General features: G+C 41.6%; 1 protein-coding gene and 1 long non-coding RNA gene across 2 annotated transcripts; both read right to left on the minus strand.

The window, feature by feature from the left end:
- Positions 1-778: 778 nt before the first annotated feature.
- On the minus strand, positions 779-2,744 carry LOC119907587. Its single transcript, XR_005445120.1, has 2 exons — positions 2,575-2,744; positions 779-1,500 (listed from the first exon to the last, which is right to left on the minus strand). It is a non-coding gene; the product is annotated as an uncharacterized LOC119907587 (long non-coding RNA).
- A 14,626-nt stretch (positions 2,745-17,370) lies between these two features.
- On the minus strand, positions 17,371-18,285 carry LOC119907367 (the record flags this gene model as incomplete). Its single annotated transcript, XM_038725096.1, has 1 exon — positions 17,371-18,285. A coding segment is annotated over one exon (915 nt), but the record flags the coding sequence as incomplete, so codon positions are not given.
- Positions 18,286-23,000: the final 4,715 nt, after the last annotated feature.

The following is a 23,000-nucleotide window of genomic DNA, read 5'->3' on the forward strand; positions in this document are numbered from 1 at the left end:
GGCTGTGTGTATAATCCGTAAAAATAAGGTGTAGAAGCTGTGTTTCAGGTGACAAGTGTATGTTTACAGTGTTTGTGTGCTCTGAAAAACATAACAGCGCAGCTATAAAGTCTCAGCCGGCAGACCTAGTATGGTATTATTACTACGTACACATATGGAGGTAACGTTGAGGCCTGATAGACATCTGCTAATCAGAAACAGAGGACACTACCTACATCACTGCCGATGTCATTTGACCAGGGAGTGAATGGTGATTAATGCGATTGTCATCAGTGTTTTCCTATAGTGTCTCCTTTTGGTCTTTCACTTCACTGTGTTTCGAGTGTTCCCGTCTGTCCCTGTGTTTGTTATTGCCCCATGCTCAGTCTCCTGGCTCCCGCTCAGCTACATGCACCAGCTCTGTATTTCTTCTGTCCTAAATTAGGGCCTAAAATCTACACTAGAGGTGTTTGAGGTTAACACAAGTTCCACTGTTTTTCCCCACTGACTTGTCCTCCCCCTGCAGACAAAGATGTTTCACCTGGACATGAAGGACCACTTGATGTCACAGCTTTTGATCAGCCATCTGCAACAGAGTCCCAGTCCACTGGGTCACACCACAAGTTGGAAATTACAACTACAGTTGATTCAGTAACCTCTGGATCTGTTGGGTCAGATGTACGACCAGTCTGGTCCCCACATTCACCAGCTTTTTAAACTTTGTCAAAAACTACTCCATTAACTTTCTACTATAGTCAATAAGTTTGTAGTCAAAAACTTCTCTGGAGACGGTCAAGAGTCGGTGCAAAAGAGTTTATTCCAATACAGGACAGATAAACCCGTACAACATCCCAGCAGGGTGGAGGATGGAGTCAATCCTGTGGTCTGCAGACAGCCTTATATATCCCCCTCTGGGCTGGTGTGCCCCCTCCTCTCCTTATGGTGAACTTCTCATCCTCTGCTGTCATGCTGCTTACATCTGTTGTTTTACCAATTAACACTGTTCTCCAGCTGTCATTCATTACTGTATTGTTGATTTTCTATATTTTTACATTACTGGATGACAAGTTCACCATTATATTTCAACTTCAGTCTCACCAATTTTTTTTAAAAGTTATACATGCATAATTTGACACACAATTGTATTTCTTAAAAAATGTATACAAGAATAACATATATTGGATATTGGAGATTGGTCTGTAGTTGCTTATCACAGATGGATCTAAGGGGTACTTTGAAAAAAAATTGTGGGTCAAGGAAGCACGTGGAGGAGTTTAGCTGCTTTATCACTTCTTTTGGATCATAGAGGTAGTAGGTGAAAAATTATGCATTGTGCCCACAGTGTTGTGATGATTTAGGGGCATTAGATGAATGAGAGATGAGTAGGGTTGGAGATCTGAAGGCATTTGAAGGAAGTTTGTGAATAATATCAGACGAGATGACGTGGGCAGTAGTGAATGGGGACACATGGCTGGCTGTCCAGTAGAAGGCAAACGTGAGGCAGAGGAGCAGGTGGTGATCCTGGGTACAAGAACCAAAAGGTTAGTCACAAAGAAAACACTAGGAAGCAAAGGAGAGATGATGAGGCAGGAGCTCTGAGTTGATTGAGCCTGAGATGTGAAACTGAGTTTTCAGTTCTTAAACAGCTGATCAAAACTAGTTCAATCAACCCTGAGTGTGTTCACTGAGTTAGTGGGGAATGAAAAGAAAACTACAATTCACCATGGCAATGAGTAAATAAAGAGCGAAGTCTCCATTTTAATCCAGTGGCGCTAGAAATATGAATTCATGCTAACACGGACCATTTCATTTATCTAACTAGAGGAAGGATTAATGATTCAACACTATTACATTTGATTCAGTGAAGGACATTCATTGTTTAATAAAGTGCTGATATCCTTCTGTATGTTGCATTGGATTTATTTAGCTGATGGTGACAAAATGCAGGTGGCAATAACGGAAGATGAAATTATGAATCAAACAGATAAGACTCGTAGGATGTACTCAAGGACCTGTGAATGTAAAGTCACAGTCCAACCCATTAAAGATTAATTATTATTAAAGAATTAAAGATTGTGATTTGCAGTTAAAAGTTAGTCTAGGTTCAAACTGACTATTTTACATGCATTTTGAAGACTATGTGCAGATGTTCAAAGACTTTGGAACTCCATTTAGTCCTTCCCCAACCTTAATCATGGTGCATCCAATTTTGGTTACTGTTTTTGTTAAAATCTAACTAGCAGTCACTAAGCCTCTAGTATTGAGTTTATGCCCTAACTTAGGAGAGAAGTAATTGTTGCACATCTGAATAAAAACTCAGTGTGGCTTTGATATCTTTACTAAAATCTGCAACATACATAAACAGATTGAAACACGATGCACGGTCAGTTCAGACTCACGTTAAGACTCAAGTTACAGAAATGCACTGCCATGTTGAGGCTTCTCAACAGTATACTAATAAAGGAAAACATTTGGCACAACTCCTACATTATACACATTAGTATTGTAGCTCCTGTTTATTACAGCTGCATGTACAGTCATGTTTTACAGGCTTTACAGTGTGGTACACTGTGGTGCATTGATGATGTGCATTACGTCTTGAGCTGGGCCTTGTAGAGTCCATCCTAGGTGTGTCCTCACTGCTGCTGCCCACCAGGAGGGCCCAGTCATACAGGCTCTATGGGTGTTATGAGATATATGCAATCAGAGCCAATCAAGAGCATCTAGAACAGCATATGCTTCAATGTCGGACACCGTAGTTTTCTCTGGACCCCTGCCAAATCTGACCAGTGATGACATGTATAGCCGCATGTCGTCATTCCGCCGCTGGTTGTCGAGGTGGTGTCCAGCAAACGATGTGGGCTTTGTTGATCATTGGCAGACTTTCTGGGGAAGACCTGGTCTGATCCGGAGAGACGGCATCCATCCCACTTGGGAAGGAGCAGCTCTCATTTCTAGAAATCTGGCCAAGTTTATTAGTGGACCAAATCCATGACAACCCAGAGTTGAGACCAGGAGGCAGAGTCGCAGTTTAACACACTTCTCTGCCATTCTTTTTCAGCAGTTACCCACCCAAAACCCTACACAGAGTCGCAGTCTAACACACTTCTCTGCTCCTCCATTTCAGGAGTTACTTAGTGAAAATCCTATAGTGACGGTGTCTGTCCCCCGACCATCGAAATTATTTAAAAAGGTAAACAGAAGAGGAGCTGTGCATAAAAACCTCATAAAAAATTAAAACCACAAGAGCAATAGTGCAAACGAATAGGAGAGTTAAATGTGGACTCTTAAACATCAGATCTCTCTCTTCTAAAGGTGTACTAGTAAATGAACTAATATCAGATTATGATATTGATTTATTTAGTCTTACTGAAACATGGCTGGGTGATGGAGAATATGTTAGCCTAAATGAATCCACCCCTCCCAGTCATATTAATACTCACATTCCTCGAGGCACAGGCCGAGGAGGTGGAGTTGCAGCTACTAATCAGCTCTAAACCTAAACTAAACTATAACTCATTTGAAAGTGTTGTTCTTAGTCTTTCGCACCCAAGTTGGAAATCACTGCAACCAATTCTTTTTGTTATAGTGTACCGAGCACCTGGCCCGTACTCTGAATTCTTATCTGAATTTGCAGAGTTTTTGTCAACTTTAGTCTTTAAAACGGACAAAGTTATTATTGTAGGAGATTTTAATATTCATGTGGATGTTGAGAATGACAGCTTCAGTACTGCGTTTATCTCTTTGTTAGATTCCATCGGCTTCTCTCAGAGTGTTCATGAACCGACTCACTGTTTTAACCACACCCTCGACCTTGTTTTGGTGTATGGTATTGAAATTGAACATTTAGTGGTGTTCCCACAGAATCCCTCTTTATCCGACCACTGTTTGATAACTTTTGAGTTTGTATTGCTGAACTACTCGCCATTGGGCAAAAATTTCTATACAAGATGTCTGTCTGATAGTGCCATAGCTAAATTTAAGGATGCGATTCCATCAGCTCTAAATCCATTATCTAGTCACATAGTAACGGAGGACTCCTATGCTAATTTCAGTCCCTCCCAAATCGATCATCTTGTTGATAGTGCTGCAGGCTCGCTGCGAATGACACTCGACTCTGTAGCCCCTCTAAAAAAGAAAATACTAAAACAAAGACGGTTAGCTCCATGGTATAATACTGAAACTCGCAAATTAAAGCAAATATCACGGAAACTTGAGAGGAATTGGCGTTCCACCAAAGTGGAAAATTCTCGTTTAATTTGGCAAGATAGTCTTAAAACTTATAGGAAGGCCCTCCGTAATGCTAGAGCAGCGTACTACTCGTCATTAATAGAGGAAAATAGGAACAACCCCAGGTTTCTTTTCAGCACTGTAGCCAGGCTGACAGAGAGTCACAGCTCTATTGAGCCAAGTATTCCCATAGCTCTCAGTAGTTACGATTTCATGAGCTTCTTTAATGATAAAATTCTAGCTATTAGAGACAAAATTCACCAAGACCTGCCCTCAATTGGCACCGACTTATCTCTTAACTCAGGAACCTTAGAAACAGCTGTAGAACCAGATACATGTTTAGATTGTTTTGCTTCCCTCAATCTTTACCAACTAACTTCAATAATTTCTTCATCTAAACCATCAACCTGCCTCTTAGACCCCATCCCGACTAGGCTGCTTAAAGATGTTCTACCCTTAGTCAGCACCTCTATACTAGATATGATCAATCTATCTTTATCAACAGGCTATGTACCACAGTACTTTAAAGTAGCTGTAATTAAACCTCTTCTGAAAAAGCCCAAACTTGATCCGGATGTTTTATCAAACTATAGACCTATATCTAACCTTCCATTTCTCTCTAAGGTTCTGGAGAAAGCAGTTGCTAAAGCTGTGTGACTTTCTACAGAGCAATAGTTTATTTGAGGATTTTCAGTCAGGATTTAGAGTTCATCATAGCACAGAGACAGCACTGGTGAAAATTACTAATGACCTCCTTATTGCATCAGACAAAGGACTTGTCTCTGTACTGGTTTTATTAGATCTTAGTACTGCATTTGATACCATTGACCATCAGATCCTATTGCAGAGACTGGAATATTTCATTGGCATTAAAGGAACCGCTCTAAGCTGGTTTAAGTCCTATTTATCAGATCGATTTCAGTTTGTACATGTTAACGATGAGTCCTCCATGCACGCCAAAGTTACTCATGGAGTTCCTCAAGGATCTGTCCTTGGACCAATCCTCTTCACTTTATATATGCTTCCTTTAGGCAATATTATCAGGAAACATTCCATAAGCTTTCATTGTTATGCAGATGATACTCAGTTATATCTATCGATCAAGCCAGATGAAACTCATCAGTTAGCTAAACTTCAAATGTGCCTTCAGGATGTTAAAACCTGGATGACCTGTAATTTTCTCATGTTAAACTCAGATAAAACTGAAGTTATTGCTCTGAGGCCTAAGCACCTCCGTGACGCATTATCTAAAGATATAGTTTCCCTGGATGGCATCGCCTTGGCCTCCAGCACCACTGTGAGGAATCTTGGAGTTATCTTTGATCAGGACATGTCGTTTAAGTCTCACATTAAGCAAATTTCAAGGACCGCCTTTTTTCACCTACGTAATATTGCGAAAATCAGGAACATCCTGTCTAAAAATGATGCAGAAAAACTAGTCCATGCATTTGTTACTTCTAGGATTACTGCAATTCCTTATTATTAGGCTGCTCAAAAAAGTCCATTAAGACTCTTCAGCTGATCCAGAATGCTGCAGCACGTGTTCTGACAGGAACCAGGAAAAGAGATCACATTTCTCCTGTTTTAGCTTCTCTGCATTGGCTTCCAGTAAAATCCAGAATAGAATTTAAAATCCTTCTTCTTACCTACAAAGCTCTTAATGGTCAGGCACCATCTTATCTTAAAGAGCTCATAGTACCTTACTATACTACCAGAGCACTGCGCTCCCAGAATGCAGGGTTACTTGTGGTTCCTAGAATCTCCAAAAGTATAATGGGAGCCAGAGCATTCAGCTATCAAGCTCCTCTCCTGTGGAACCAGGTTCCAGTTTGGGTTCAGGAGGCAGACACCATCTCCACATTTAAGACTAGGCTTAAGACTTTCCTCTTTGATAAAGCTTATAGTTAGGGCTGGCTCAGGTGAGTCCTGAACCATCCCTTAGTTATGCTGCTATAGGCCTAGACTGCCGGGGGACTTCCCATGATGCACTGAGCTCCTCTCTCCTCTACTTTCTCTCCCTCTGTATGCAACCTCATCCCATTATTGCATGTTACTAACACAACTTCTCCCCTTTCCGGTAGTCTTGTGCTTTCTCGTCCTTCTCCTCTCTCCTCCTATCACTTCCTGCAGGTGTTTCTGGCTCTGGAGCTGTGGACTCTGGATCTGTGGTTGCGAGTCACCTGCTGCCCCCGTGGTCCTGCTCGACACCATCCGCTACAATTATTACTAGTCCTATTGTTATTATAATCATTAACATTACGATTATTATCATAAACATTACTGTATACACTCACCTAAAGGATTATTAGGAACAACTGTTCAATTTCTCATTTATGCAATTATCTAATCAACCAATCACATGGCAGTTGCTTCAATGCATTTAGGGGGGTGGTCCTGGTCAAGACAATCTCCTGAACTCCAAACTGAATGCCAGAATGGGAAAGAAAGGTGATTTAAGCAATTTTGAGTGTGGCATGGTTGTTGGTGCCAGACGGGCCGGTCTGAGTATTTCACAATCTGCTCAGTTACTGGGATTTTCATGCACAACCATTTCTAGGGTTTACAAAGAATGGTGTGAAAAGGGAAAAACATCCAGTATGCGGCAGTCCTGTGGGCGAAAATGCCTTGTTGATGCTAGAGGTCAGAGGAGAATGGGCCGACTGATTCAAGCTGATAGAAGAGCAACTTTGACTGAAATAACCACTCGTTACAACCGAGGTATGCAGCAAAGCATTTGTGAAGCCACAACACGCACAACCTTGAGGCAGATGGGCTACAACAGCAGAAGACCCCACCGGGTACCACTCATCTCCACTACAAATAGGAAAAAGAGGCTACAATTTGCAAGAGCTCACCAAAATTGGACAGTTGAAGACTGGAAAAATGTTGCCTGGTCTGATGAGTCTCGATTTCTGTTGAGACATTCAGATGGCAGAGTCAGAATTTGACGTAAACAGAATGAGAACATGGATCCATCATGCCTTGTTACCACTGTGCAGGCTGGTGGTGGTGGTGTAATGGTGTGGGGGATGTTTTCTTGGCACACTTTAGGCCCCTTAGTGCCAATTGGGCATCGTTTAAATGCCACGGCCTACCTGAGCATTGTTTCTGACCATGTCCATCCCTTTATGGCCACCATGTACCCATCCTCTGATGGCTACTTCCAGCAGGATAATGCACCATGTCACAAAGCTCGAATCATTTCAAATTGGTTTCTTGAACATGAAAATGAGTTCACTGTACTAAAATGGCCCCCACAGTCACCAGATCTCAACCCAATAGAGCATCTTTGGGATGTGGTGGAACGGGAGCTTCGTGCCCTGGATGTGCATCCCACAAATCTCCATCAACTGCAAGATGCTATCCTATCAATATGGGCCAACATTTCTAAAGAATGCTTTCAGCACCTTGTTGAATCAATGCCACGTAGAATTAAGGCAGTTCTGAAGGCGAAAGGGGGTCAAACACAGTATTAGTATGTGTTTAGTGTTCCTAATAATCCTTTAGGTGAGTGTATATCTGTACCATTTTTCATTTAGTCTATAGCAACATCACCTTTACTGTCTGCACCTCTGGCTGCGTCTCTCTCCTTCCATCCCTCTCTCTCTCTCTCTCTCTCTCTCCCTCTCTCTCTTCATTCATAGGGTTCATAGGTTCATAACACAGGCACCCCTTTTAAAAAGGATGTTGCTGGAAGGCTGTAGGGAATGAGTAGCCAATCACTGGCCAGTAGGGGGCTCACACGCTCTATTCTGCCCGGCAACACGACGAGTAAGAGGCCAGTTTGTCTGCAGCACGGAGCATTGTCAGAAGCACGGAGAAAAGCAAGCTCACGGAGAAACTTAGCACCACAGTTCAGTGTTAGTTTTAGTTCAGGAGGGATTTGTGCATCCATAAAACCATTTCTGTGTAGCCAGAATATACTTCAAAGGAAATGCTAAGGATGTTACAGATAACATAGAAAAGGTATATTGTTTAGTATTGTAAGTACTTTCTGTATACCTTTATTTACTACATATTATTATTGTATTCTGTTTATGGTTTCAGAAACCACAAATCTCATCATTGCCAGTAGATTATACTGTATGCACCTTAAGGAGAAAATAAAGGAAACATTCATTGCAACAAGCCCTGGTTATTGGAGCCGCTCTCTGTAAAGGCAAACCCAGAGTCGTGACCCGACTCTCCACGGCGATTTGAATTATCCACCACGCAACACATTTGCTATTTTTCATTGGTCCTTCGAGCCGGATAAGCCCATTACTGTGAGAAATGCAACACCCTGAGTCAGATGAGGTGGTCGAGTGACCCAGAAGACAGGGAACAGTCCCTGCCCACCTATCAGACTATGACCTAACCGGACCAGGGTCCCAGAAGCGGTTCCAAACCCAAGTACACAAGAATAAAATTTTCAATTCAGTTTTATTTATATAGCGCCAAATCACAACAGTTATCTCACAGCGCTTTTCATAAAAGAGCAGGTCTAGACCATACTCTGTGATGTTATTTACAGAGGCCCAACAATTCCCACCAAGACCAAGAACTAGGCGACAGAGGCAAGGAAAAACTTCCTTTTAAAGAGGCAGAAACCTCAAGCAGAACCATGGCTCAGGGTGGGCGGCCATCTGCCTCGACCGGTTGGGGGTGAAGGAGAGAGAGAGAGAGAGAGGGATGGAAGGAGAGAGAGGGGAGGGAGGCAACCTACACAATATACACACAGAGGTACAGACAGTAAAGGTGATGTTGCTATAGACTAAATGAAAAATGGTACAGATATACAGTAGTGTTAATGATAATAATCGTAATGTTAATGATTATAATAACAATAATAACAACAGGACTAGTAACAATAATTTACCAGAGGGTGTCGAGCAGGAACACGGGGGCAGCAGGTGACTCGCAACCACAGGTCCAGACTCCACAGCTCCAGAGCCAGAAACACCTGCAGGAAGTGATAGGAGGAGAGAGGAGAGGGACGAGAAAGCACAAGACTACAGGAAAGGGGAGAAGTCGAGTTAGTAACATGCATTAATGGGATGAGGTTGCATACAGAGGGAGAGAAAGTAGAGGACAGAGGTGCTCAGTGCATCATGGGAAATTCCCCAACAGTCTAGGCCTATAGCAGCATAACTAAGGGATGGTTCAGGACTCACCTGAGCCAGCCCTAACTATAAGCTTTATCAAAGAGGAAAGTCTTAAGCCTAGTCTTAAATGTGGAGATGGTGTCTGCCTCCTGAACCCAAACTGGAACCTGGTTCCACAGGGGAGGAGCTTGATAGCTGAACGCTCTGGCTCCCATTATACTTTTGGAGACTCTAGGAACCACAAGTAACCCTGCATTCTGGGAGTGCAGTGCTCTGGTGGGGTAGTAAGGTACTATGAGCTCTTTAAGATAAGATGGTGCCTGACCATTAAGAGCTTTGTAGGTGGGAAAAAGTATTTTAAATTCTATTCTGGATTTTACAGGAAGCCAATGCAGGGAAGCTAAGACAGGAGAAATGTGATCTCTTTTCCTGGTTCCTGTCAGAAGACATGGTGCAGCATTCTGGATCAGGAATAATAAGGAATTGCGGTAATCCAGCCTAGAAGTAACAAATGGATGGACTAGTTTTTCTGCATCATTTTTAGACAGGATGTTCCTGATTTTCGCAATATTACGTAGGTAAAAAAAAGGCGGTCCTTGAAATTTGCTTAATGTGAGACTTAAACGACATGTCCTGATCAAAGATAACTCCAAGATTCCTCACAGTGGTGCTGGAGGCCAGGGCGATGCCATCAAGGGAAACTATGGCGTTATTTTTTTGTCAAATGTTATGAGCGTGTAAGACATGCTCACGAAACTCGCACATTATGTTATTTCACATGCGCAAAAATTAACCTTCAGGTGGCATGATAAAATTACTCGCGCACAAATTCAACAACCGAGAGTTGTACAGGTAGCTGCGAGCAAGCGCCTGGCATACTCTCATAGGTTAACTCTGCTTGTACAGTGGAACCTCCTCGCGCGCAGCAGACTTCTGCTCGCGGAGCGCTGTTTTGCTTGCTCAGCTGATTTCTGCTCGCTCGAGTCTACATGACTTTTGACAATTTGGGGGCGGGAACCAAGGAGGGCACTGACCCTCTTATGATTGGTCACTTTCATCATGATCACAACCACAGGGACATCCTTATACCTTGATTGACAGCTCCCATTACAGGAAGCACGGAGTTCAGTCGTTCAGTTAACACTGCACAGCGGACGGAATGGCGGCGACACCTGAAGATGTAGGCGTAAGTGATATTGATATATGATGGGGGCTGTGTGGTCTAACAATGTAGCAGTTTAATCTGAAATTTGTTTGGAACATGTAAGTAGCTGACATAGGCTAATCAACCTTAACTAGCAAGTTTTAGGCTGTGAGCTAGCAAACTCAGCAGGGGTTAACATTAGCTGTCTCTCAGCAAACTAGCATTTTAGTCAGTGCTGCATGCAATATATTAAGAAGTGTTAATTTCATGTTGTTTTATACTATAACAGGACATAGTCAGACGTGAGATTACTTCCAGGCTGATCATTAAATTAGAGTCAGTGCTTTCAAGAACGCCTCTTGACTTGGACTTCTTACAGTTTGCATGTCGGCGAGAGCTGTACCTCTGGGAACCACTGTCAAGGCATGTAAATGTCCCCCCAGATATTGTACAGACCTTAAGAGAGTTCCTCCAGCTGGTCATGGACCACATTGAAAATGCTGAAGTTACCAGCACTACTGTTGAAAATGTAGCTGGAGAGAAGGGGCGTCCAAGGTACAATCTAGAGAAGGAGAGACTTGTTGAGCTTTTGGAGATAAATCTGTCTGTGGACTGTGTAGCAGACCTCGGCTACGTAAAATTTTAATACAGTTATGAAAATTAATATTTCCGGGAATATTAATTTATACCTCGAAATTAGGAGCACCACCTAAAGATTTGCTTGTCCGCCCAAGGCTTTAGGTCCTTGAGTATAGCCTGAGAATTATACGAAGTTCGGTTAATTCATTAGTTGTTATTCTGAAATCGTAAGGTCAATCGGTCAGTCTCAGATCTGAGCGTAAGTTCTATGTATAGGGACTCTAGATTCTGAATAACACACACACATACATCGCTGTGCTCAAGGTGAATTTATTAACTAACAAAAGAGGGTACAATTGTGGGTAAATGTGGTGATGTTACAGGGATAACAGTTAATATGACAACAAGGAGGTACTAAAACAGGGTAGCCTATGTAAGGTTCGATTGAATTTCAGTTTATTGTAGAGGGAGAGAATTCTACGAGTATGAGGGAACGAATGACCGAAATTGGGTTGCAGATTTAATTTGTCTAATCTAAGGGTTATTAACTGTGGATGGAGCCCATAGAACACCAACGAGTCACAGAGTGTTGTTTGTTTTGCCCTACCGTTGCCGCAGGTCCCGTGGCGAGGCTCGACTGCCGGTTGGCTCGGGAAGTCGGTTCTGGCCCGACCCCAGTGGCGTTTTCGAGTTGGGTTGAAACCGGTGGATTGGGTCCGGAGTCCTCTTGTGGGAAGCGCTTGTAGCAACGGGCTGTCAGCCAAGGCTTTTGCTCTGATCTCAGTTCGTTTGGTGTCGCTATAGGGCCCACTCAGGGTTCTGTCGTCAGAGCCGGGGTTTCATTTATTCAAGGCCATAAATGAAGGCTTCTGAGTTTCTGGTCCAAAGTTGCTCACAATGGTCGGATGAGGTTGCAACAACAAAATCAAATAAACTCACACATTCACCGTAGGCTCGCGAGGCCTCGGGAATATAGGCTATTTAATGTTGCTGAGGTTAAAACAGGCAGCTCCAAACAGAATAAAAAAAATCAAATCTCCCGCTAAGAAATTTGGGGATTCAGGGTCGTAGCTTTCTCAGCTCGTCTGAAGGAGATTTAAGTACGAAACGAAAATCGGAATTTCAAAAGTAAAGGAAGTTAAGAGAACGGATACGTTTAGTTTCAAGAAAGTTAAAAAGTTTTCTTTGAAGAGGAAGAAACTGGAACAAAAGACAGCAGGGCCTTTTTATTGATCCCGCTAGGTAGTGACGTCAATTTTGGGGATGGTCTCCCAAACGTCGCTAAGGTGTTAACTTTTTGGGATAAAGAAATATACGTTGCGTGTATTTCTCTTTGATCTCTCTCTCCACAATATCGACATTTGGAAAAATACTTAGTTCTAAACATTCGGATAAAGACAGTTAAAACAAGGCTAAACACTATGGAAAAAGGTTATAATGGTTATATAAAACGTAACAAAGCTTGATTACATGTCCTCAGTATACTTGCTGGTTACTGGTTTTAACTCATGAGACAATTTAGATGTAAGCATGACAGTAAAATTTCGTTTATGCAATTACATGGTGATAGTTAGGCCTACTTAACAATTCTGTCAGGGTAAGCCGAGTTTTAAACACTTGCATGTTATACCTTTCTTGTCCCCTTGGTGGCGCTCGGGTCACACAAGAAAAGAGTAGACATTCCACTTTAACTGAGAGGCTGGTGATGCCTACGAGCGTTTCCATGGATAATTTAGTAAGAAATTGTATATGAAACATTTAACTAAAGCATTAGTTAGCATTGAATAGACAGTGATTACTAGGGAGTAACAGGAATGACTTAAGACAACACAGGAAGAGGTTAGAAAACTAGTTCAAGATTACTTTCTTATGGGTCTGCTAGTCTTCAAACATCACTAAAGGATAACAACAGGGTTATTACTTACTAAACTCAGAGGCTAACACTCACTTAGCAAGGTTATTATTTAAACAGAATAAACACAGTTATACGTGAACCTTGCTTGGTTCGAGTAACAGGGGTTTTTATGGTCTTTCTTCTCTGCATTCCTGGCTTATCGCACCGGTTATCAGAGAATGAAATGGTGGTTTATGGCTCAGCCGTTCTGTGGAGAGAAAAGAGTCAGGTTGAGGCTGGAGGTGACCTGCTGGAGGGAGAAGGGGTCAGATCGCCCCTTTTCCTGTCCTGTGGACTGTCTTTAGTGACACCTTTACGGCTAGAAAGGTTCACTAAGGCTCTTTGAATACACAATCCTTAAGCGATTCATTGTCAGATTGAGTCTCTTTCGGTCCTTACCAACACCAGGCGATGTCTCTGGGTTTTACATGTGAAAAAGGTCAACTCTCGGGGAGGGAAACTTCCCTCCCTCTTTTGACACCATCTGACCTTCTTTGAAGTGCATCTGGTTGAGTTCACAACAACTGCATCGCAAAGTTACTGTGCGTTTCAGCCAGTACAGTCAACAGACGGATGAGGGAGTTTGGTATCTCTGCCAGACAGAACTACAGCAATGCTACTGACCAGGAGCTTGATAATGCAGTCCAACGCATCAAAAATGAAATGTCCACAGCAGGCTATTGGATTTATCGGAGACTTTAGCCTTAAAGTCCATGGGAATCCACGTGCAGTGGAGGAGAGTTACTTAATCAATGCATCGAGTGGACTCGCTTGGGATTCTTTCTAGACTGACTGGACTGGACTGCATTGTGCGAAGAACTTACTCTGTCAGTGGGCCCCTTTCACTGTGGCATGTCGACACTAACCACAAACTGATCAGGTCAGTACTGTACAGTACAGATTATTGATTATTTATTTTGTTAAATACAATGATGCAGACACTGATAGATCTCAAAGCATAAGTATGTTGCCATGACATTTCTACAATAAAAATCCAGGTTGAAACTGGTAATGTAGGTCTTTATTTTGTGCCCATCAGGTACAACATTGTACTTTTTGGTGCAGTGGACGGCTACTCCAGGAAGGTAAGATTTCATTGCACTGGGACCTTCTGTGTAAGCAAATTTATTATGATATACACCAAATAATTACATGTTGCATTCAGATAGCTGAAATACTACCCTGGTGATGTGGGAGAAAAAGTTATTATACAGCGTTCCACATGGTAGTAAGGGTCATTAAGGTGTGTTAAAATATCAGATTCCCTGAGGCATGAAGGGACCAGAGTGTAATCCAATTGCACATGTAAGATATTGACAAATAGTAAATGTACATTTATGAAAATGTCTCATAACATAGGTGGTGTGCTTGAATGCTGCAACAAACAATCGTGCATCAACCACATTCACTGCCTTCAAAAAAGCAACTGAGAGGCATGGAATACCCTCAAGGTAAATTTTTTACAGGCTTCAAGGTACAGACACAAACATGATGGATGTAATATTTTAAGAAATAATTTACTGTAAACTCAGGGTTCTCAGGGATTATAATTTTAAATGTTTCCTCACAACACTCTACTTCCTTCGGCTCTCCCTGTCATAGCCTTACCCCTCCATTATATTACCTGCTTGTACTGATCTCTAGTGGTCAGCGAATATATGCTGAACACGTTTATCGTGACATATGTATAGATATATAAACACAGACACACTTTGACATAATGTAGCACTTTAGTTCCGTGTATTGTGAATCACTGACACACTGGTCATCTGTGTGTGCACTTCAGGGTGAGAGGTGATCACGGAGTGGAGAATGTTGAAATAGCCCGATATATGTTCACTGTCCGTGGAACTGATCGAGGAAGCTTCATGTCAGGAAAAAGCGTCCATAATCAAAGGTTTTTCTTTTTGTATTTTGGATGCTTTTACCAAGCTAATAAAGAGGTCTATTGTGTGTAAAATCATAACATACTAACATTTTCTCATGTTATCAAGTCCTTGATGGTTAAAATAATAATTTCTAAATCCGTAGGTTGAACGTTTGTGGCGGGATGTCAGAACATGTGTGATATCAAAATATTACAACGAACTCCACAGCCTAGAGATGGCTCACCTTCTTGATGTGTCCTCCAGAGGTATGAGTTTGTCTCATCATATTGTGCCATCTATCGTCTACTTTCTGTAGATTGTTTTTATTTAATCCTAGTACCCATTCCATACAGGAGGTCTTTATCCCCTGCCAGGCCGTTATTGTAAATAAGTAGAAATGGTTAAATACTGGAAAAAAACAAATCAATGAGATGTATTTACAAAAGTCTATTCAATGCTTAATGTTGCGTTTTCAGAGCTCACCTGTGAAAAGTAACATTCTCCTACCCTTTTATAGAAGATCTTTTGACAGTCCACCTGACATTCCTTCCTAAACTGAAGGCAGACCTGGAGGCTTTTGTGGAAGGTTGGAACAACCACCCACTGAGAACAGAAGGGAATAAAACTCCTGAGCAGATTTGGCACTCAGGAATGACGCTTCGACCAATTGACCAGCCAGAGAATCTTCAGGGTTTTTTTGTTTTTTTTCTTTTAAAACAACTCTAAGTTGCTACAGTAAATGTTATATCCAATATGAGCTGTTAATGTAACTTTGAAATGCCCCACCAGGCTCTAAGCAGTGTAACACGCATCTTCAACTGGTGAAACAATCACAATTGATGCAACTGTTGGTAATACAGTTCATATGCACTGAGTAACCTCTTCATTAGGTACACTTGTACTGTTTAACACCAAAGAGAATATTTACGCACCTGATCAAATCAATTTGTTGCATAGTTATACAAACCCTAAATGTTTATATCTTCAGCTAATGTTGAAAAGCCAAACAATTGGGATGAACATATTACATTAGATGCTGTAAACATGGGATGACTAATGATAGCAGCATTTTTCTGTCTTGTTCGACTTTCAGGATATTGAAGAGCCGGACATCGACTGGGATGTTGCAGCTGACTATGGAGAAGACGTGGATGGTGTGATAACAGTCCCTGAATTTGAGTGTTCATTGAATGAACAGCAGCTACTAGAGCTTCAGGTGCTGATTGAAGAAAATGGAGACACTGACACTAGAGACCTTTACCTCCTATGTCGTGAATATGTGCTTCAAGCTTTGTCAGGTGTTTAATGTTTGTTTTGGTGATCAGAAAGTGATGTAAATAAAATATACTTCAACCACAGTTAAATCTTTAGATTTATTCTTTTTAACAGTAGAACAACTTTGTACACAGTAGAAAATAGAAACAAAGCACAAAAAGGGTCAGGTAACAAGGCCCTTAAAATGCTACCTTAGTGTCTGCCGAACTCCGTAGAGCCTCAATCCCTCACGCAGCTGGTTCAAGATAAGGATCAGCCTCACCAGTGCATGCAAAGCGATGGCACTAATAAACAGTAAGAAAATAATACTGTATTGATTCAGAGTGAAATTGTTAACACAGCAGCATAGCATTTTGTGACAAATATTTCAATACTACCTTAACTTACTCTATAATGGCCTTTTTTTGGTCAACATTTATTGGCCCAGTGTAGCCACATGCCACAATCGTATCTGATAAGTCTCAGCCTTTCTCCACCTTCTGCATTTTCCACCTGAAAGACACACAACCTTGATATTTGCAGAAGAGACAAACATTTTCTGATAACTTTATATGCCTGACTTGGAAAAATGTATGCAGTAAACTGTTTAAATACCTCTTTCATCAGATTTTTTATATCCTGATCAGTGACTTCAAGTACAATTCAATTCAATTTATATAGCGCCAAATCACAACAACATATTTACAGAAGCCCAACAGTTTCCACCAAGAGCAAGCACTAGGCGACAGAGGCAAGGAAAAACTTCCTTTTAAGAGGCAGAAACCTCGAGCAGAACCATGGCTCAGGGTGGGCGGCCATCTGCCTCGACCGGTTGGGGAGAGAGAGAGAGAGAGAGAGAGAGAGAGAGAGAGCCTACACAATATACACACAGAGGTACAGACAGTGAAGGTGATGTTGCTATAGACTAAATGAAAAATGGTACAGATATTTATAATAGTGTTAATGGTAACAATCGTAATGTTAATGATTATAATAACAATAATAACAATAAGACTAGCAACAATAGTCGTTGCAGCAGAGGGTGTCGAGCAGGAACACGGGGGCAGCAGGTGACCCGCAACCACAGATCCAGACTCCACAGCTCCAGAGCCAGAAAACCTGCAGGAAGTGATAGGAGAGAGGAGAGAGACGAGAAAGCACAAGACTACCAGAAAGGGGAGAAGTTGTGTTAGTAACATGCAATAATGGGATGAGGTTGCATACAGAGGGAGAGAAAGTAGAGGAGAGAGGAGCTCAGTGCATCATGGGAAATCCCCCGGCAGTCTAGGCCCATAGCAGCATAACTAAGGGATGGTTCAGGACTCACCTGAGCCAGCCCTAACTATAAGCTTTATCAAAGAGGAAAGTCTTAAGCCTACTCTTAAATGTGGAGATGGTGTCTGCCTCCTGAACCCAAACTGGAACCTGGTTCCACAGGAGAGGAGCTTGATAGCTGAACGCTCTGGCTCCTAGTCTACTTTTGGAGACTCTAGGAACCACAAGTAACCCTGCATTCTGGGAGCGCAGTGCTCTGGTGGGGTAGTAAGGTATTATGAGCTCTTTAAGATAAGATGGTGCCTGACCATTAAGAGCTTTGGAGGTAAGAAGAAGGATTTTAAATTCTATTCTGGATTTTACTGGAAGCCAATGCAGAGAAGCTAAAACAGGAGAAATGTGATCTCTTTTCCTGGTTCCTGTCAGAACACGTGCTGCAGCATTCTGGATCAGCTGAAGAGTCTTAATGGACTTTTTTGAGCAGCCTGATAATAAGGAATTGCAGTAATCCAGCCTAGAAGTAACAAATGCATGGACTAGTTTTTCTGCATCATTTTTAGACAGGATGTTCCTGATTTTCGCAATATTACGTAGGTGAAAAAAGGCGGTCCTTGAAATTTGCTTAATGTGAGACTTAAACGACATGTCCTGATCAAAGATAACTCCAAGATTCCTCACAGTGGTGCTGGAGGCCAGGGCGATGCCATCCAGGGAAACATATATATATATATAACATATATCTTTAGATAATGCGTTTCGGAGGTGCTTAGGCCCCAGAACAATAACTTCAGTTTTATCTGAGTTTAACATGAGAAAATTACAGGTCGTCCAGGTTTTAACATCCTGAAGGCACATTTGAAGTTTAGCTAACTGATGGGTTTCATCTGGCTTGATCGATAGATATAACTGAGTATCATCTGCATAACAATGAAAGCTTATGGAATGTTTCCTGATAATATTGCCTAAAGGAAGCATATATAAAGTGAAGAGGATTGGTCCGAGGACAGATCCTTGAGGAACTCCATGACTAACTTTGGCATGCATGGAGGACTCATCATTAACATGTACAAACTGAAATCGATCTGATAAATAGGACTTAAACCAGCTTACAGTGGTTCCTTTAATGCCAATGAAATGTTCCAGTCTCTGCAATAGGATCTGATGGTCAATGGTATCAAATGCAGCACTAAGATCTAATAAAACCAGTACAGAGACAAGTCCTTTGTCTGATGCAATAAGGAGGTCGTTAGTAATTTTCACCAGTGCTGTCTCTGAGCTCTAAATCCTGACTGAAAATCCTCAAATAAACTATTGCGCTGTAGAAAGTCACACAGCTGTTTAGCAACTGCTTTCTCCAGAACCTTAGAGAGAAATGGAAGGTTAGATATAGGTCTATAGTTGGCTAAAACATCCGGATCAAGTTTGGGCTTTTTCAGAAGAGGTTTAATTACAGCTACTTTAAAGTACTGTGGTACATAGCCTGTTGATAGAGATAGATTGATCATATCTAGTATAGAGGTGCTGACTAAGGGTAAAACATCTTTAAGCAGCCTAGTCGGGATGGGGTCTAAGAGGCAGGTTGATGGTTTAGATGAAGAAATTATTCAAGTTAGTTGGTAAAGATTGAGGGAAGCAAAACAGTCTAAACATGTATCTGGTTCTACAGCTGTTTCTAAGGTTCCTGAGTTAAGAGATAAGTCGGTGCCAGTTGAGGGCAGGTCTTGGTGAATTTTGTCTCTAATAGCTAGAATTTTATCATTAAAGAAGCTCATGAAATCGTAACTACTGAGAGCTATGGGAATACTTGGCTCAATAGAGCTGTGACTCTCTGTCAGCCTGGCTACAGTGCTGAAAAGAAACCTGGGGTTGTTCCTATTTTCCTCTATTAATGACGAGTAGTACGCTGCTCTAGCATTACGGAGGGCCTTCCTATAAGTTTTAAGACTATCTTGCCAAATTAAACGAGAATTTTCCACTTTGGTGGAACGCCAATTCCTCTCAAGTTTCCGCGATATTTGCTTTAATTTGCGAGTTTCAGTATTATACCATGGAGCTAACCGTCTTTGTTTTAGTATTTTCTTTTTTAGAGGGGCTACAGAGTGGAGTGTCATTCGCAGCGAGCCTGCAGCACTATCAACAAGATGATCGATTTGGGAGGGACTGAAACTAGCATAGGAGTCCTCCGTAACTTTGTGACTAGATAATGTATTTAGAGCTGATGGAATCGCATCCTTAAATTTAGCTACAGCACTATCAGACATCTTGTATAGAAATTTTTGCCCAATGGCGAGTAGTTCAGCAATACAAACTCAAAAGTTATCAAACAGTGGTCGGACAAAGAGGGATTCTGTGGGAACACCACTAAATGTTCAATTTCCATACCATACACCAAAACAAGGTCGAGGGTGTGGTTAAAACAGCGAGTCGGTTCATGAATACTCTGAGAGAAACCAATGGAATCTAACAGAGAGATAAACGCAGTACTGAAGCTGTCATTCTCAACATCCACATGAATATTAAAATCCCCTACAATAATAACTTTGTCCGTTTTAAGGACTAAAGTTGACAAAAACTCTGCAAATTCAGATAAGAATTCAGAGTACGGGCCAGGTGCTCGGTACACTATAACGAAGAGAATTGGTTGCAGTGATTTCCAACTTGGGTGCGAAAGACTAAGAACAAGGCTTTCAAATGAGTTATAGTTTGGTTTAGGTTTAGAGCTGATTAGTAGGCTAGAGTCGAAGATAGCTGCAGCTCCACCTCCTCGGCCTGTGCCTCAAGGAATGTGAGTATTAATATGACTGGGAGGGGTGGATTCATTTAGGCTAACATATTCTCCATCACCCAGCCATGTTTCAGTAAGACAAAATAAATCAATATCATAATCTGATATTAGTTAATTTACTAGTACACCTTTAGAAGAGAGAGATCTGATGTTTAAGAGTCCACATTTAACTCTCCTATTCATTTGCACTATTGCTCTTGTGGTTTTAATTTTTATGAGGTTTTTATGCACAGCTCCTCTTCTGTTTACCTTTGATTTAAATAATTTCGATGGTCGGGGGACAGACACCGTCACTATAGGATTTTCACTAAGTAACTCATGAAATGGAGGAGCAGAGAAGTGTGTTAGACTGCGACTCTGCGTAGGGTTTTGGGTGGGTAACTGCTGAAAAAGAAGGGCAGAGAGGTGTGTTAAACCCTCTGCCTCCTGGTCTCAACTCTGGGTTGTCATGGATTTGGTCCACTAATAAACTTGGCCAGATTTCTAGAAATGAGAGCTGCTCCTTCCCAAGTGGAATGGATGCCGTCTCTCTGGATCAGACCAGGTCTTCCCCAGAAAGTCTGCCAATGATCAACAAAGCCCACATCGTTTGCTGGACACCACCTCAACAACCAGCGGCGGAATGACGACATGCGGCTATACATGTCATCACTGGTCAGATTTGGCAGGGGTCCAGAGAAAGCCCCCTTAGTTACTGTTGCTAAATCCGACAAAGTGTCGGACCTGTCAAACCTTTAGCATAGCGCTGCTACTGTCTATTACTGCATTCCCTGGAGAAATATTGTCTTAGAAATGTTTTCTTATTTTTTTGGAAAAGGCCTGAGGAGATTCTTGGGAGGCCTGTTTTTGCCTGGCCCACTGTTTCAGCCCCCTTTGAAACAGGTCCTCTCTTGTCACATTGATGTTGAATGACCGAGACGTGTCAACTTTCTTTTCAAGTGACATCAAGATGTCTGATGCGCTACACAACAATATCAAAATAATATTGTTGAGAATTCAGTGCTACAGACCAAGGCAAGCATCATAATCCAATACCATTAAAAACTATTCTACAGCATGCCTGCCGAAGTGCTCATCTTTGTCCTCACTAATATCTGCATCTTCCTCCTTTGTACTGCTGTAAAGATCAATAATAACAAAACATTCCATAAACAGGTAACCTTAATCCATCATCTGTCCAAATTCTTTAATAAAAGGGGGGGGGGGGTGATGAGGGGACTCTACAGTGGGATTAAGCATTTTAATCAAGTAGATACAAAATGCATTAAACTTTGTAAGATACTATGAAGAAACTTAGAAAAGCTTTTACCTCTCCCCGCAGACACTTGCATGCACATAGATGTCGTCTTTTGTAAATAGTTGACTGCACAATGGACAAGCAACCTATGAAAATAAGAAATAACCGTGTTAAATTATCCATTAAAAATGCAGATGTACCGTTTCAGAGGTCAGATGTAAACATGCTATTTAATGAGAACAGATCATGTAAAACATTTCACTGGTTAATTCTTAAAACCTAAATCTTAAGAAGAAACACAAGCAATTTGATGGAGCACTGCAGTTTGCTCACCTTACTCTCCAAATGTGATGGCTGCACATCACCAGATGCCTGTAAAACATTACTGGGTCATTCACATTAAATATATTGCAAATAAAATCTAAATGTATGGCTCAATAATATGAAATACTATGTATGATCTCTTCATTTGTATTGATAGCTTACCACTTCATCGTCCAACTTGATAATGTCATCATCACAGTGGGTCTATAAAATTAAATATCAAGACTGATGACTTACAAAAAACAATCGCTAAACAACAGTGCCAGAAGCAATTGTGGGTTAAGCTGACAGGGACACTGCTAACAGGGTCCCACCATCCAATAGTTGCTGTGAAATTTAAGAAATGACAACACCAACCTGTACATCAAATAAGGAGAAAGAACATCAATGTTATAGTTTCAAGTCAGCAAGCCATACCTCAACCTTGACTTTAGACTGGATACATGTCTTGACAAGAAGACTGAGGAGCTGCAGGGGCACATACTCCTGGCATGACAAACACCGGGCTTTCGGCATGGCCTGGAACTCCAGAGCTGTGAAGGGTAGGGGAGAAATGTCCAGTGTGTTCTGGAGGGGCATAATGTAGAGACAGCACTTGCCTCCCTTCAGGTGTCAACAAGTTGAGTTTCCGTTGACCTGATCCTCCTGTTTAAGTTCAAATATTTACTACTGTTTTCACCGGATATGCTGTTTCAGTATATGTTAATAATATTTTGTGCAAATTTGAGTTCTTACTTCATTAAGTGTCATACCACATACCTCATTATGGCCAGCATCCTCTGGGACTTCTTCCTAACCCAGCTTGTAAAAGCATTAGCTCATCAGATGGTTTGGGGGTTCTCTCTGTTGGGCTGTCCAGAAGAAAGAATTGGATTGGCGTTGTTTTGGTGCCTGACCTTTTTTTGGACAATCACGAAGGAGTCCTTCACTTCTGCCTATCTTTAAATAGTCCAGGGAAACACCTGTATAAAGAGGAGTAGATGAAATTAAAATTAATTTGAATCAGCAGTCAAACAACTGTGTGAGGAACTGAAGAGGGCTGTTGTTGAAACATCTGAGATGCATCCTTTGAACAACATCCAAATCTGGCCATATTCTGTTGAACTGCAGTTCCTGAAGGTGCCTGTGCAGGTCCACGCACCACATTGTGCTCTTGTGGTTCCTGGGATGTGTCCTGTCTGGATACCCTGGCTGAGCTTGACTGTACGTTGCACTGTCCCTGAACTTCATTGCTCATTCAACATAATTAATTCACTGACATCATGTAGCTTCTGTTGTGTTATAGGCTAAATGAATAGGTGAGCTGTATGATAATGACAGCAACACTTCCATGATGAAAGCAATAAG

The sequence above is a fragment of the Micropterus salmoides genome, unplaced genomic scaffold, assembly GCF_014851395.1.
Source record: "Micropterus salmoides isolate LMB-PRFRI ecotype aquatic unplaced genomic scaffold, ASM1485139v1 Ms_hic_scaffold_17, whole genome shotgun sequence".
In the NCBI taxonomy this organism is placed as follows: Eukaryota; Metazoa; Chordata; class Actinopteri; order Centrarchiformes; family Centrarchidae; genus Micropterus; species Micropterus salmoides.